Below are 16046 nucleotides of genomic sequence, written 5' to 3'. Positions count from 1 at the left end.
CGTAAGAACTGGTGCAGAAAGTTGGTGATATCAAAGCATCATGTCTTAGGTGAATGAGAAGATTTATCTTTCTTCAATTTGGCAAATACTCCAAATAGTCCTGATTCGACCTGAAATCGACCTGAAAGATCGTACACTGAAAAAAAATTCTTAATACCAACCGATAGGAGGCTGTATCAACCTCATTGCAAGATCAAATATGTCTAATGGTGGAACGAATTTGATACAACTACCGTACAGGGTTGAGTGGTGAAGTTGACACAAACGCATGAGTTGTTTGTATGAAAGTAACATACGTTCTAAGAAATATGAAAGTAATATACTGTCTAACAAAGTATAGAAAGGTACCTGCTTCTAAAAAGTTTTGTACAATACACTGATTCACGGGAATAATGTCATTAGGAATTCATTAATAGCAATTCATAATCAAATACTTACAAGACAGAATCATTAAAAAATAATTTTTAAATCATTATTATTTATTATTTGGTTTATTCGTGAATAGGAAAAAGTTTTCAACAAATACTTATGAAGAAAATTTTTATTATTATTATTAATATTATTAGTTTTCCTAAGAAAATATTAGAAAAAGAATAAAATAGTAAATTTACGAATAAAAATAATAAAAATTTAGAATTGATTAATAGCGACAATAGTTAATGACATGACTGTAAGTACAATATTTTTCTTTGAGTTGTTGGACTTCGACACTTCAAATCGAAAATCGATTTTGAAACTACTTTTTGATCATATAGAGGTAATAAATAAATTTAGATGTATTTATTAGACTTAAATAATATGGAACGTCAAACAAAAAATGTTTTATTTTCATATTTTGAATTTCAAATTAAACTTGGAAAAATTGGAGATGTTATTTGGATAGAAAGTTATTTACAAAGTCGCCGACGAAGAACTAATTCGTACGCTTGGCCTTTTCAACTATAATTGAATAATTTGGGTTTATAAAGGCATGCATGATACACGCTACCTGGTAGTCCTCTGGTAAAAGATGAGTGTCAAGTTTTAGAATAAATGTTTACTCTTTTTATATAGGCAGGTTTTTTCTGAATATATGGCACATAAAATATATATTTATTATACATATTTCAATATTATGAAACGTAGAAATTTGTTTTTTATGACATATTTTTTATGTACTTTCAAAACAATTCGATTTTATGCCATTTAATGAAATACAACAATCGTATGAATTTTGAATTTTGTTATAGTATATCTGAAAATAACACAAATCAAAATTTCCCACCAAAGGTTTTAAAAACCCTACAAACTCTCGTTGGATACGTCTTTCACTAGTTATGAGGACTATGTAGTTACGATAGACAATAATAGTAATAAATCACTATGATAATATTTTTGTCACGTATTTTATACACTTCGATAAACTTTGAAAATATCCTCTATTAAGTAGTACCATATATACATTGTTCATTATAAATTGAACTGACAAGAATATAAGTATACTAGTCCGTTCGTTCGTTGCTGCTTGTTGGTAGTATTTGTATTCTTTTTAAGAATAAAAACAAAAAAAAATATTTTTTTTTATATATTCACAAAACACTATCATTTTTCACATTTCACAAAAGAAATTGACTTCATTTTTAGATAATCTCTACACTATACTAATTTATTGTGGAAATAACAATAATTTATCTATTTAAATTTAGATAAAGTATAAAAAGTAAAATAAAAAAAAAGGATGTGGTAGTGGGACCCCCGGTAGGAACGAAATTTGTACTAAAACTAATTTAATGATTAAACAAGTCAAATTTACAAAATTTAAAAACCCCCCGACAAATGCAATTTATTCCTTGTAAACTGATTTTTGGAAACTTAGTTATATAATGTTCTCAATCAAGTCGGTTCGACTGTTAAAGGGCTATGATGCCCTGCTGAGAAACACACAAACCCACAGATATACACTTTAAACTTATAACACTCCTTCTTTAATCAATATCAAAGGGATGGTCAAGGACATCAGATGAAATGAAAAGGATAGAGAGCTATCATTTTTTGGTACAAATTTTTGGAAATATTTTAATTGAAATTGAAATATTTGAGTTGAGTTTGTTCTTTTAAAGCATTGTTTTCAATTACCTAATGATTTTACCATTTCAATTTTCAAAATGAATTAAGCCAGGTTTTTTTGACCATTCATACCCATAGTAATTATTTATAAGTTAAAATTATACGACATGCCTTTTCCAAACTGCATCGATTTTGAAGATCATTGCTAAATTATTTTTCGAGTTTCGAGTCGAGCATAGCTAAGAACACTCTCCGTTAAATTACACCAAAATGAAACCAAATGAAACCAAAAAAATTAAAATCGGTTCATCCGTGTAGGTGTTACAATGCCACAGACATACAAACACACAGACACACACACATAGTGGTCAAACTTATAACACCCCTTTTTTTATTTTGGGGGTTAAAACAACACAGTAGTTATACTATGACAGTACGGGACCAAATTCAATGTTATTTCTCCATAAGAAAAATCGTAGTTGGTAAAAAAAATTGGTATAGGAAAATACATGTTAAAATATAAAAAAGGAAAGCGTGTAGAGTGTGGATGACGTTATGGTTCAGTAGGTAGACTAGAGCCCTTTGAAATTTTGACTATTGGTACGGTTGAGCGGAAGCAAATCAAGGTTAAGGGAAGTTGATATAAAGTGTAGAAAAAAAATTAATTATTTTTAAGCTGATAAGGAAATGATTGTGGTTAGTATTAATTCAAAACCGCATGTTTGTGGTTAAAATAAAAGTATGCATTTAAAACCGCAAAATTTGATAAGGCATTGTTTTAATTAAATAATTTTGGGATGCCGTACCATTCGCAGTTGATGGTGGCGGCCGGCTGCTGACCGCCAGCGTTTTTTCGCACCCAGTTGTGAACCTGAATTACAACTGAACCGATTTTATATAGTTGTGGTTCATTAAAACATCAAATCACAATATTTCAATACCATTTGCTAATACTATTTCTTATTAAGATTTATTTTACTTCTGAATAAATTTGAGAGTTTTACATATAAATTGTGTTTGTTAAATATCTGTTTTATTTGAGTTTAATATTTTGATAGTGACAGATCAGTTTAAAGAATGGATTATGTATATAATAGTGCTTGGTCAACAGAAAAAAATATGTTAAATCATCATACATTATGGAATGGAAATTCTTCAACACAAGAAGAATCAACAATGAATCATAAATTTGTGGAACATTCTCAATATATTATGGAGAAAACTTTTTATTTAAATAAATCAAAGAGCAAGTTAATTACTATTTGTATTGAACTAAAAACGTGGAATGTTAGAATTAAATTATTATCGAAATTTCGTTCGTTGGTATTAAAAACAGAAGATTGGTATGAATTATTGAATCAAAAGTCACAAATTATGTTATTCATGCTAAATGATTTGGATGATGTGCAAATGGAAATTGGTAGTTTTAAATCATCTCTAACCAAATATCAAAATAATAAAGTGTTAAATGTGTGGGATGAAAATGATCAAATTATGTTGGGTGAAGTAACAGTGTTTGAATTATTTAGAATTTCTGGACTTATGAATGTATTTATAGAAGAATATAAAAACTTAAATATAAAGCAAATGATCAACAACATAATATTTACGGCTTCGAAAATTACTGGAGGAATGCTGACTTACGAAGTTATTGAAGATACAATACAGAAAGTTGGATCAAAATATGGAGCAATTAAATATTTCGTCCTGAATGAACTTTTTTATTATTATTATGAGATTTTTCAATTATAATAATAATGTATTTCTATTTTAATGTAAACTTATCAATAATTAGTGTGATTTTTCTGACTATATTTCTAATATTACTTCATATTCTAAAAATGTGTTGGTATAGTTTTTTAAACGAAAAATGAATTCAATAAAAGGAAATATAAATTAAACAATTAATTATTAAAATATACAAATTTTATGTAAAAAATATTTATTTTAAATAAATGGTAATAATGATATACAAATGTTTTTTTCGTTAAATTTTTTATACATATTTTCAGCATTTTCTAAAGCACACATAGTATTGGAATATTTGTGATTTGTACATCTTCGACTTGAGTAATTATTTTTTAATTGCATCAATGTTTCATAACATTTAATATCTTCAAAGTTGTATATTTCTCCATCAGTATATTCTTCAACCCATTTTAGTTTTTCTAATCCTTTTACAATGATCACATCAAAATTTTTTAAAACGTTTCTTATCAACTGTTTACGTTCATTGTATGCGCAGTGTCCATCTATCCAACTTATTCCATGATAAAATTGACTTAGATACCGCACTTGTTTTTGAATATTTAAAGTTAAACTTGACAATGGTTCCGGTGATTTGAAAATAAAATGTTCAACATAATTTGTAGAAACCATAGCAAATTCTTTAATAATAAATTTGTTTTTTTGATTTTTAAATCCTTGTACATCTACAAAACAAGTCATAATATATTTTGTTTTAAATTTCTATTTGCAATTGGTTTCGGAGGGACACTGCTCTCTTCTGCAGACAAATTTATAATGATGATAACACAATTAGTACTTTTTTACTTCATTCGTTATCGGATTGTATTCTACAACTCGATCATGTAAGATCAAACAAAATGCTGATGTATTCTCTGGTATATTTTGCAAGCATTTGAATTCTAACCTAACATCTACAGGTCCATTTTTTATATTTTCAGCTTGATGTGAACAATCCAAAACAGTTATTGGAGCCATGTTTTTAAACTGGTCTGTAGTAAGCAATGGTTGATTTTGTTTTGCATAGTAAGATTGTTGAAACTTGGCATACATATCATATAATAATGCATATTTATTTGAGGCTATATCTAAGTTTAGTTGATCATAAGGAAATGAGTCAGAGTTTAAAAATAATTTGATGTCTGACAGATTGCAGTGATCAAATTTGCTTGCATCTTTTTCTTTTTTATTTGTACGATTGGTCTGCATTCCAAAAATAATAAATCTCGGTTTTTCCAATTGTGTAGATGTTTTAACAGTCCAAACATGATGAGTGGTGGTTGGTAGTATTGGATATTCATGCATATCCCAACTACGAAAACTTATTTGAATTGAGCTTCCACTTTCGATATATTTATACAAAGCTAATTTTTGTTCGTCTGAAACCATTACGTGTGGAACTTTCCACTGTATTTTACCTATTACAAATTTAACATCATCTGTTGGTGATATTATGGCGTTTAAATCAGTACGTGACCGAATTAAAATTAATTCATGCTTGGCTTTAACAATAATTTTTTTGTAATCTTCAGCAAAACCAAGCAGCATTTTTAATGGAACACAAAAATTGAAATTTCCATTATGATGTTGTATATTATTTTCAGGACTCCATCCTGCATTTAATAACATTTTACTTTCATTTTCATTCAACGATATATAATTTTTTAATGTTGAAGTATTGCCAACATCCCTATTTTTATCGATTTCAAGTCCATTCAATTCGTATCTCACCTCTTCCAGTAATTGACAGATACAGTTGTTAACTAATTGTGCTGTTGTAGATACTGTACCATCAGTTTTTACAAATTTACCCTCAATACAAATAAAACTTTCACAGGGTAAAATGATTAAATCTTGATGTTGAATAGATATTCTTATTTCATCATTGTTCTTAAACGATGTGAGAAATGGTGAATAAGTATGATATTCAATTTTAGTGATAGTATCATCATATTCTACACCGTTTTTAATATTCAAAATGTCATTCATTTTCTCAAGGTAAATCCTAAACTTTTTAAATATGCAATATTTTCTGAGGTTAATTTTTTAGGTGTTGACTGTACTGTAGTTGTAGGTACACTAGTTGAGATTACTTTAGATATTTTATTATAAATCAGCATTACGTAAATGTAGTTGCACCGTTATTGTTTCACCTCGAAAATTTACTAAATTTCCGTTTTGGTCCAAAATTTTTATTGTTAAAGAAGTTAACCTCTTGACGGTCACAGGTAAATAAATAACATTTCTGGGGACTTGTACTATTTTATACCCGGGTCCAACCAATGGATAAAACTCATATAGCGTATGCCCTGGCGTGCTATTAATATACGCACCTGTAGTAACACTACTCTCAATACGTATTGAATTAACTTTAATAATGTTTACAGGTAGATCTGATGTATGCCACTTATTTGGTGTGAGTTCACGTTTAGTGAAACCCAACAATGAACCTATTGAATTTGATTTATTAAAATGTATTGTTGTGTTACTTTTAATCTCACTTTGTAATGTATTGTTGTTTGCTCGAATAGTAATTTCTGGTTTTGGCTCTTTATCACGCCAAATTAGATTACCGTATATATTATACAGATAATCTTTTATAAAATTATTAATATCATTAATTTCATATGAACCCACAGGTATTTTAATAACATTAGTATCACCAAAATGCAACAAATTATTTGTTTCATCAACATTTGGAATACTATGGTAACTTTCAAAATTAATCAAACCACAAACATAACTTCCTTTGAGTTCTATTGGAGGAAAATATTCAGCAGTAAGTATACTACTGTTACCACTTAATGTTAATGTGAATGACATTATCAATAAAAACAAACTGATAATTATTTTGAGGTGTATTTATTATTTATATCAAATTTATACATCAAGTTTAATAAAATTTTGAGTTATCATATAAAAATTGAATACAAAGATGACCACAATTAAATGTGTTATAATTCTGATATCTATTATAATTATAATGTATAGTACCACCTACATATTTAATTAATTCACGGGGTGGAGCTAAATTTCCAAACGAATCAAAATATTCAGTTTTAGCACTATTTTTTATATATGCTACCCAATGAGTGCCACCACCTGTGGAAACATCTAAATTTATAATACCACATTCATTTTTGTTTGGTTTTCTTGGTAAATTATCACGCATAAACACACCACGAAAATATGGAATAGTTTTACAATATTTATATAGATCTAATTCATTTAGTGGTCTGTTGGGTAGCTTCGTTATTAGTTTTTTGGATTCAAAAACAAACCAAGTCCTTTTTTATATGGTTGTAAGAATAATCCTTTGCCCATTGCAATAGCCTCCATTGTTTGATTATGACGTTGTTTTTCAGCTAATTCTTTTTTTGCAGCACTCGCCTCATTTATAGCTTTTACTACACCTGATGTACCACCTGCTAATGCACCAATTGCAGAAAGTCCAGCAAATAATGGTAGTAGGAATGGTATAACTCCACCAACTTTGGGTATAGGAATAACTCGAGGTGTTCTAACATTTTTCTTTTTCACAACATCTTTTGCTGCAACAACAGCAATTTTAATGGCATCGTTTAGATTTTTAGGTTGTCTAATTTTTAAAACATTGCTTGCATTCCTTACTGCCTCTCGAAAAGCAACAGTTTTTTGTTTCTTTTTGACTGTATTTTTTTTCTTCAGGTTGTTCCTGATTTTCTTTGTGCATCCCATGCCCAATTTAACTTTGGCTTTCATGGCGTTTGTCACAGCCCAAGCAGCAGCTCGTTCTCCAAGTCCGGCGTTCAAAGATTTTACGCGACTCCAAGCTTTATCGGCTAATTCTAAATCAGCCTTATGACGGTTATTTAAATCTTTATATTTTGAATATGCAATATCATGCTCTTTGCATGCACTATCCAATTTGTTGATTCCAGAATCACCTCTTGCTAAACGTTCTTGCAAACGAGTACCAGGACCACAAAATTGATAGCCGGGTAAATGTAGCTCAAATGGTAATTTGTTAATTGCAGAATTAATTAAACCTCTTCCTCGATGAGCTGTTTTGTATCGACTGAAATAACTACTTTTTGTTTTCATTTTATATACACTCTCTATGCTGGTTACAATGTAAATAACATTTAATTTTTATAAAGAACACTTTTATAATGAAACAAATCACTTGTTCCAATATCAATTATATCATCAACAACTTCACTCCAAACAGAAAATCCAATCACTTCATCATCGTTGTATTTTAAAAGTATACTCATTGTTGTGTTTGGTTTAATATTTGTGAAACACAGACAAATTTCTTTTCTAGAGACATGACCTGAATCCACAAGCCCAGTTAATATTACTTTATTTTCAAAAACTAACTGGTCCATATTGAGCCTATAAAAATCTATTTCACCAGTTGTTAATCCAACAAAACCATCGCTTTTCCATTCAACACTGAAATCACACATTTTTACAATTGATGAAAATGTTAGAAAGCTATCAAATGAAATTTATATAAAAGTAATAGTTTTATAACATTTATTCAGTATTGAAAATGCGTTTTCTAAAACAACATCATAGCCTTCCAATCAAAAACGTTGATTTTACCCCCACCACTAATGAGACGAAGAAGCATGGACATTTATTACCGGACACTATTCGGTGTATTATTTGCGGTCCATCAAACTGTGGTAAAACAAATTTATTAATTACACTATTGGAACACCCAAATGGTTTAAAATTTGAAAATATTTATGTTTATTCAAAATCGTTACATCAACCTAAATATGAATATTTAAAAAAAATACTTGAACTAATTAAAGGTTTAGGATATTATACGTTTTCTAATAATAGTGATGTTATATCACCTGAAGAAGCAAAGAAAAACTCGATTATGATATTTGATGATGTCATATGTGATAAGCAAGACAATATTCGGTCATATTTTTGTATGGGTAGACATAATTTTGTAGACAGTTTTTATTTATGTCAATCATACACTAAAATTCCTAAACATTTAATTAGAGATAACTGCAATTTATTAGTATTATTCAAACAGGATGATTTAAATTTAAAACACATTTTTTCCAATCACGTGACCCCTGATTTATCATTCGAGACTTTTAAAGATATGTGCGCAGAATGTTGGAAAGAAAAATATGGTTTTGTAGTTATTGATAAAGATAGTGACACTAATATGGGTCGCTATCGAAAAGGATTTGATAATTTTATGATAATATAATTAAAGTGCATATAATCAATCGGACATCATTCAGTTATAAACTGTTGAACACAACAGACCTATTAAACAACTGAAACTTTAAAAATCTGTTATAATCACAACAGACTTGTTCATCAACATAACAGGCTTGTTCATTAACATAACAGACTTGTTTATCAACATAACAGATCTTATTAAAAACGTGTTCAGAATGAATGAAGAGTTAACAAAAAATATTATTAAATCTGCAAAGGCTATACGTAAAAAATACAAGCAAATAAAAACAGGTCAAATTGAATCTGACATTGTGTTGGAAAAAAATTTGAAGCCTTTAACTGAACCTTTGAAAGAAATTGTTGCTGAAATTAAACAAAAACCAATAAAAAGTGAAATGTTAACGCCTAAATTAGAAACAAACAAAAGTGAAACACCAGAAACATTTATTAAGGAAAGTCCATTATTTTTACCATCTGATGAAGAAGAAGTTTTCACCACAACACCTACACGTCCTGAATCAGCGCAAATTTCAGCGAGACGATTATTATCTGAACCAAAAGGACGTGAAGAAATTGAAAATTTTTTTTCACATGGATTTCACTTTGGAGATTTAGCTGGCGAATATCTTAAACGCACACTAACTGCTGCTAATACTATTGATAATACATATGGTCCCCACTTTGACAATGATAAATGGTACATAGGTAACTCAGAGTTCAAAATTAATGGAAATGATTTTGAAATTAACGATACAAAGTATAATGGTACACGTGGTTTGTATGAGTTATTATTTATGAAAATACCAGATAATGATTTGTATACAGAGAATGATTTAAATAAATATGGATATATTTTGCGAACTACTAATGCCCATAAACGTCAATATGACATTAACAAACAGATAAATGCTAACAAAAGTTATAAATATACACACATTATTAGTAAATTATTTCCAACCATGCATCAAAAACGTGTACAATCTGCCTCTATTACTAAACCATTGATGAGCAGGAAAAGAATTAAAACCACTGAAGGTATGGGCTTAATGCAAGTAACTGATAACATCAATCACACTTATTGGGATAATCCAAATGAGTTGGTAAATAGGCTTCGATTACTCATTGCATCACAAGAAGCGGGCAATACAAGTCATAATAATGAAATTATATCAATAATTGAAGAGCTAAAAGAGGCCAAAATTATAATATAAATACCCAATACATGAAAGGAATGTAATCATTATAATTATGAGTGTTGATAAGTTTGGTCGATCAAATAAGCGTACCTTGCAGGATCTGCATGGTTTTCATTTAACTGCAAACGGGGATTATGATTTAAAAAACAAAAGAATTACAAATTTAAACAATCCTCAGCATGATAATGATGCTATAAATAAACTGTATTTGGAAACTGCATTAAAAACACTTGAATTGAATAGTGACACAGGACTTGAAACACGCATAGATAAAATTAGTAAAAGTATAGATGAAATTTCTAAAGTTATCTTAAAATTAAATCCAAATTTAAACAATAATGTAGAAAAGTGTTTGAAAGACGTTACATTAATAAAAAATAAAATTAGTGATCTAAACGCTAAAATAAATAATTCATCAAATCTAACAGATAAATTTCAAAAATATATTGATTTTATTTTCGTTCATCTAAAGATTGATAAAACTAAAATCTAAAAAATAAATTATGAGTAAACAACAAATTGTAAACGAATTACATAAACCAGCGCGTAGAAATTTTAAACGAAGGCGGGTAATTATAAAAGGATTAGATGACTTATGGCAAGCCGATCTTGTTGAAATGGGTCGACATGCACAAGAAAATAAAGGATATAAATATTTATTAACTGTTATCGATACATTTTCAAAATATGCATGGGCGGTGCCAATAAAAAATAAAACAGCAGATGAAGTTTGTACTGCAATGATGACAATTTTTAAAGATGGCCGTCTGCCAATCAATTTACAAACAGACGATGGAACGGAATTTTTTAATACAAAATTTCGAAAGTTAATGAATAAATATAATATAAACCATTATTCAACGTTTAGTTCATTAAAGGCTTCAATAGTTGAACGTTTTAATAGAACACTTAAAGAAAAAATGTGGAAACAATTCAGTTTAAACGGGTCATACAATTGGTTGAAAATTATTTCAAAGTTAATTAATAACTACAATAGAACAAGACATCGAACAATAAAAATGAAACCGTGTGATGTTACAACTGATAAGGAGAAGATGTTACTTTCAACTGTTTATAACAACATAAAAATTGCGGACACTCCCAAGTATAAAATTGGTGATTTTGTTCGTATTTCAAAATATAAATCACTTTTTGATAAAGGTTATTTACCATCATGGACAACTGAAATATTTAAAATTAAAAAAGTTCAAATAACAAATCCTGTAACTTATCTGCTTGAAGATTTTAATTCTCATCCCATACAAGGTGGATTCTATGACTATGAATTACAAAAAGTAAAATATCCTGATGTATATTTAGTTGAGAAAATTCTGAAAAGAAAAGGAGACAAAGTATATGTTAAATGGTTAGGATTCTCATCAGAACATAATTCATGGATTAATAATAAAAACATAGTTTAAATATATAGTTATTTATTTTTGTATTTGATTACATAATAAAAAATTTTTCTTAAAAACAGTGATTTTTGTAAATAATTTCCAAAATTTTAAAATGTTCCTCTTTTATAATTTCAGGTAGTTTCCTCCAAACTTTTTTCATATTTCTTGCAAAGCTATAATAATTAATGCAATTATCTTGAATTTCAGATATCCATTTATCATTGTTAAATAACTGTATCAATAATATTTTTTAGTTTCTTAATTTATAATGACCCCATGCATATGTATCAAAACTATTATCAATCATACATCTCTTATCATCATTTCCGCTTAACGCTATCTTACTCTCTTTAATACTATACAATTTATGTTTAAATGAACGTATACATTTTTGTGATGTAACTTTAATTTTTGATTTATTCAAACACTCATAATAATCTTCAAAAGTTATTTGATTTTTTACAACATCTCTCTTAATACCTTTTATCTTTTTCACAATATTTTCATTATCATTATCAATCTTATAGGTATACATTTTTGCTCTTAATCCAATAAACTCAGTCATAATCTTTCCATTTAATTCATCCTTCATTAATCCAGACACTTTTTTGTTAACTAATGGCATACCATAAATATTATTCGGTTCATAATCGCTTGTATCAAATCTATCTATATCTGCTTTCTTAATCTCATATATATCATCGGTCTCAATGCTATAGATTATTGAGTCCGTATCAGTGTATAATCCTTTAGCCTTATCCCCAAATTTTGGTTTCACATAACCATAATGAAAATCATTGAAACAGGTTTTTGCAATATCTAAAGTAGCCATTCCCACAATAATCGGTCTATTGAAATATAAAGATAGATTTTTCATTTCAATTGCTACTAAATTTTCACTAAATATTGTACGATTATAAAAATTCGGCTTAGCAATCAATACTTTTACACCATATCGACCAAACCATCGTGTACGTAATTTTACTACCCTTCTTTTTCGAATATTTTCCATAGTTTTCCCAAACACAGCATTGTTCATTAACTTGTACAAATTTTTTTCAAAATTGCTCTTTGCTTCAGCTCTCATTTTTATATTCAAATCGATATATGGTTTGAGCCATGCTGACTGATCAAATTTTAATATACGATGTACTTTTTCCAAAACCAACCCATATTTTAAACACTGTTTTAAATTTCTATAATGCAAAATATATTTTTTCTTATCATATAATGTTGCAATAAGCTTTTTACTTTTCCCCCCCGGAGGCTTTTCGTGAGTGGGACACATGGGAAGATCATTATGGATATCATGTATATCATCTGGATATTTTAAATCAACTTCAAAAATGTACCCTTCTGGATTATCATCCGGTATAGACTTTACATCAATGTCCGTATCAGTACACCATTGAAAATTCTTTAATGGGAGACACTGTTGCATTGCCCAAGCATACATACCATTCACATCCCAATACATTAAATATTCACTCTTTTTATTACAATCATAATTTGACATATATTTATTATTTGCTTTAGCATATCGATTACTACATTGGCTTAATCCACCCCGAGTACCTTGCTCCACAAACATTATCATATCAATATCAGTTAGTAATTCTAATTCGACTTTCGTATATTTTAACATTGCCTGCCAGGTTAACCCAGGTAAAGTATAATAATGGCAGGGGTCTAAGAGGTATTTTTCCAAGCACATATCGCGAAAATTTTCAAAAATATCAGCAAGTAATAAAACATCTGTTTTTAAATATAAATCACTATATTCACCCAAGGTTTGTATATTAAAGGCTTTCCACACATTTTGAGCATGTCTGTATTCATCAATTGAAATTTTTGAATCAGTTAAAGTACTAAAAAACATATCAATTGATGGTAGAGATTGTTCATCTAATTTAGTTAAATCGCTTATATAATCATATGGGAATACACCCTTTCGCGTTAGTAATTTAAATTTATCATTATCACCATCAAAACAATTTTTATACAATATTTTATACTCGCTAAGAAGTGCTGCTAAATTTTCTAACGATGCGCTTAAAAATCGAAATGAATCTATAAATTTTAATTTGATTTTTGTACCTGTTACCTGTTTTATGAAAGAAATATAGTTTTCTTTTGTCAGAGGTATTAAACTAATACTACCTTTAAAGGCTGTAGCTATCTCTTCTATAATTAAATGTGCATCATATCCACTAAGATTATGGAATACAATTGGTATAGTATGGGATTCATGATAATTTAAATTACAATCCGAATGGGCTACTCCCCTAAACGCGCCTGTGAAATGATTATGATCTAAAACTCGATCCGTAGCAGAGAGAGGCTCCCCACAAATATGACAATTAGTTACCATCTTAATTTTTTCTTTTTCACTAGCATTTAATTTGATCATTGGTACAGGATTTTCAATTGTTTCATTAACTTTGTCCGCTAAAGTTTTCAGTTCCATTGCAAGCCATCTTTCACAATTTTCACCTCTGTATGATTTATAATAATTTAGTTCATTTTTATATGTACAACACACATAGTATCCAACACTGTAAGCAATATGTTTTTGATAGCATTTTGCTTTTTTACCAACACATTTGTCTATGGGCGCTAAGATACACTCAAAGTCAACATAAACAGAAATGACTGTACGCTCTTTATTTGCAAAGTTTTTAAATTTCATTATTTTTTTATCTGGAGCTGGTAAAACAACTTTACATTTATTATACTGTTCACATTCTTCACTATGTTTTATTAATTTTATTTCAGACACAAAATATTGTTGACATCGATCGCATATGTATATTGCCCCATCGTGTTTACTCATTTGTCTTGATATGAGTCTTGATAAATTCTTTATCCAACAAAAATGATATTTAATTGTTATATCATCATTATCATGTTTGATACTATCATAATCAAAATGATCATCATGATCTTGTAAATAAATATTTTGTATCATTAACAGATTAACATGAATTGCTTGTTTTTTTGATGTTAGAAACACTGGCTCAACACTATATTTCCCTTTTTTACACAATTTCAAAATATATACATTTATACTTAACCCATTTAATTTTTCAAAATTGGGGACTTGTTTCAATGTCATTGGAAATCTAATACCTTTTAATTTCAAAACGGTCGAATAGTGTGGATATGAGCTCATTCTGTTTGAATGCTCTCTTACTGGATATAGGGCTGAAGTTACTGCCCATGCAAAGCATGCTCCATCATTATTTTGAACATTCACACAAGCTTGTTTCGCTTTAATACATTTTGGTAATTCTATGTATGATGAGCCTCTTAATAATTGACATTTGTTTATATGTATTCTTAAATGAACCACCTCCCTTAATGCCCATCCACTATCACGTTCTTGAAATTCCTCCAATTCTGCTAAAAGTGGTCCTTCAACATTTGCCAAAAACCATTTTTTTAGATCTGTTTGACGATCAATAATTACATTCTTCGTATTAAAACATTTCAGTGAAGATACATTTTCATTATCAATACTCTTAACAAACTCACAACATAATGATGTATTCACCTTTATCATTTCAAAATTATTTAAAATGTTTTTGATTCGTGCACTAAACAACATTACAGCATCCTTCAAAAAAAATTTGGGATCTTTGTAAATTAAATTTACTATTACACTTGTCCTTAAACGACTTTTGAATGCTGACTCGATGTCTTCCCACTTCATTCCGCGAACTTTTTTTCTATTAACATAACTACCACCTTTATGTAAAAATGATTTTATTTGTTCGCGAAAGCTTATCATTGCAAAAATATTGGCTTCCAAATGACTTTTTGTTCCAACACAAGTACATTTCTTTAACAATTTTTTGAAATGTCGAATATTTAGACAACAGTATTTGAGCCATTTTTCTAAATTTTTTAAATTATTTGTCCTTTTTAAAATAGTCACAACTTCCCCCATTTTTTTCACTATTCGTCCACTTAGCTGAATACCACAATCCATTGTTATTCTTTTTTATCTATACACCACTGTGTTTGAAGAGAAAATAACTTATATTCTTAAAAGTAATTGATCTTTATACTTTTAATCTAAACCACAAACAAACAAAAATTTTTTTCAAAAACATTTATTAAGTATATAAATTATTTACAAAAAAATATAAGTAAATATATATAAAAATATTTCTCTATCAAAAATTGATAAGAAATTCTGTTTTTCCTTGTTAATTTTGAACTAATTAAAAATAATTAATTTTTTTCTACACTTTATCAATTACATTCAACAAATTTTGCGGTTTTAAATGCATACTTTTATTTTAACCACAAACATACTGTTTTGAATTAATACTAACCACAATCATTTCCTTATCAGCTTTACTTTTTATCAAGTTCCCTTAACCTTGATTTGCTTCCGCTCAACCGTACCAATAGTCAAAATTTCAAAGGGCTCTAGTCTACCTACTGAACCATA

General features: G+C 28.6%; 2 protein-coding genes across 2 annotated transcripts; both read right to left on the bottom strand.

Annotated features, from left to right (window-relative positions):
* Positions 1–11837: 11837 nt before the first annotated feature.
* Positions 11838–12637, bottom strand: LOC123295875. The gene has a single exon (XM_044877335.1). It carries the CDS (start codon positions 12624–12626, stop codon positions 11838–11840), a length of 789 nt encoding a protein of 262 aa, XP_044733270.1. The 5' UTR covers positions 12627–12637.
* A 138-nt stretch (positions 12638–12775) lies between these two features.
* LOC123295873 lies at positions 12776–15578 on the bottom strand. Its single transcript, XM_044877334.1, has 5 exons — positions 15243–15578; positions 14717–15140; positions 13692–14620; positions 12839–13535; positions 12776–12783 (listed from the first exon to the last, which is right to left on the bottom strand). The coding sequence occupies exons 1-5, from the start codon at positions 15576–15578 to the stop codon at positions 12776–12778; spliced, it is 2394 nt and encodes a 797-aa protein (XP_044733269.1).
* Positions 15579–16046: the final 468 nt, after the last annotated feature.

The sequence above is a fragment of the Chrysoperla carnea genome, chromosome 3 (assembly GCF_905475395.1).
Source record: "Chrysoperla carnea chromosome 3, inChrCarn1.1, whole genome shotgun sequence".
Taxonomy (NCBI): domain Eukaryota; kingdom Metazoa; phylum Arthropoda; class Insecta; order Neuroptera; family Chrysopidae; genus Chrysoperla; species Chrysoperla carnea.
This window is presented reverse-complemented; position numbering and strand designations above follow the sequence as displayed.

Coding starts and splice junctions, on each gene's coding strand:
- LOC123295875 (XM_044877335.1), bottom strand. CDS start 12,626: ATGAACAATGCTGTGTTTGGGAAAACTATGGAAAATATTCGAAAAAGA.
- LOC123295873 (XM_044877334.1), bottom strand. CDS start 15,578: ATGGATTGTGGTATTCAGCTAAGTGGACGAATAGTGAAAAAAATGGGG. Junction 15,141..15,242: donor GTTTAAGGACAAGTGTAATA/GTAAATTTAATT, acceptor GAAATGATAAAG/GTGAATACATCATTATGTTG. Junction 13,536..13,691: donor ATATTTCTTTCATAAAACAG/GTAACAGGTACA, acceptor CTAACGCGAAAG/GGTGTATTCCCATATGATTA.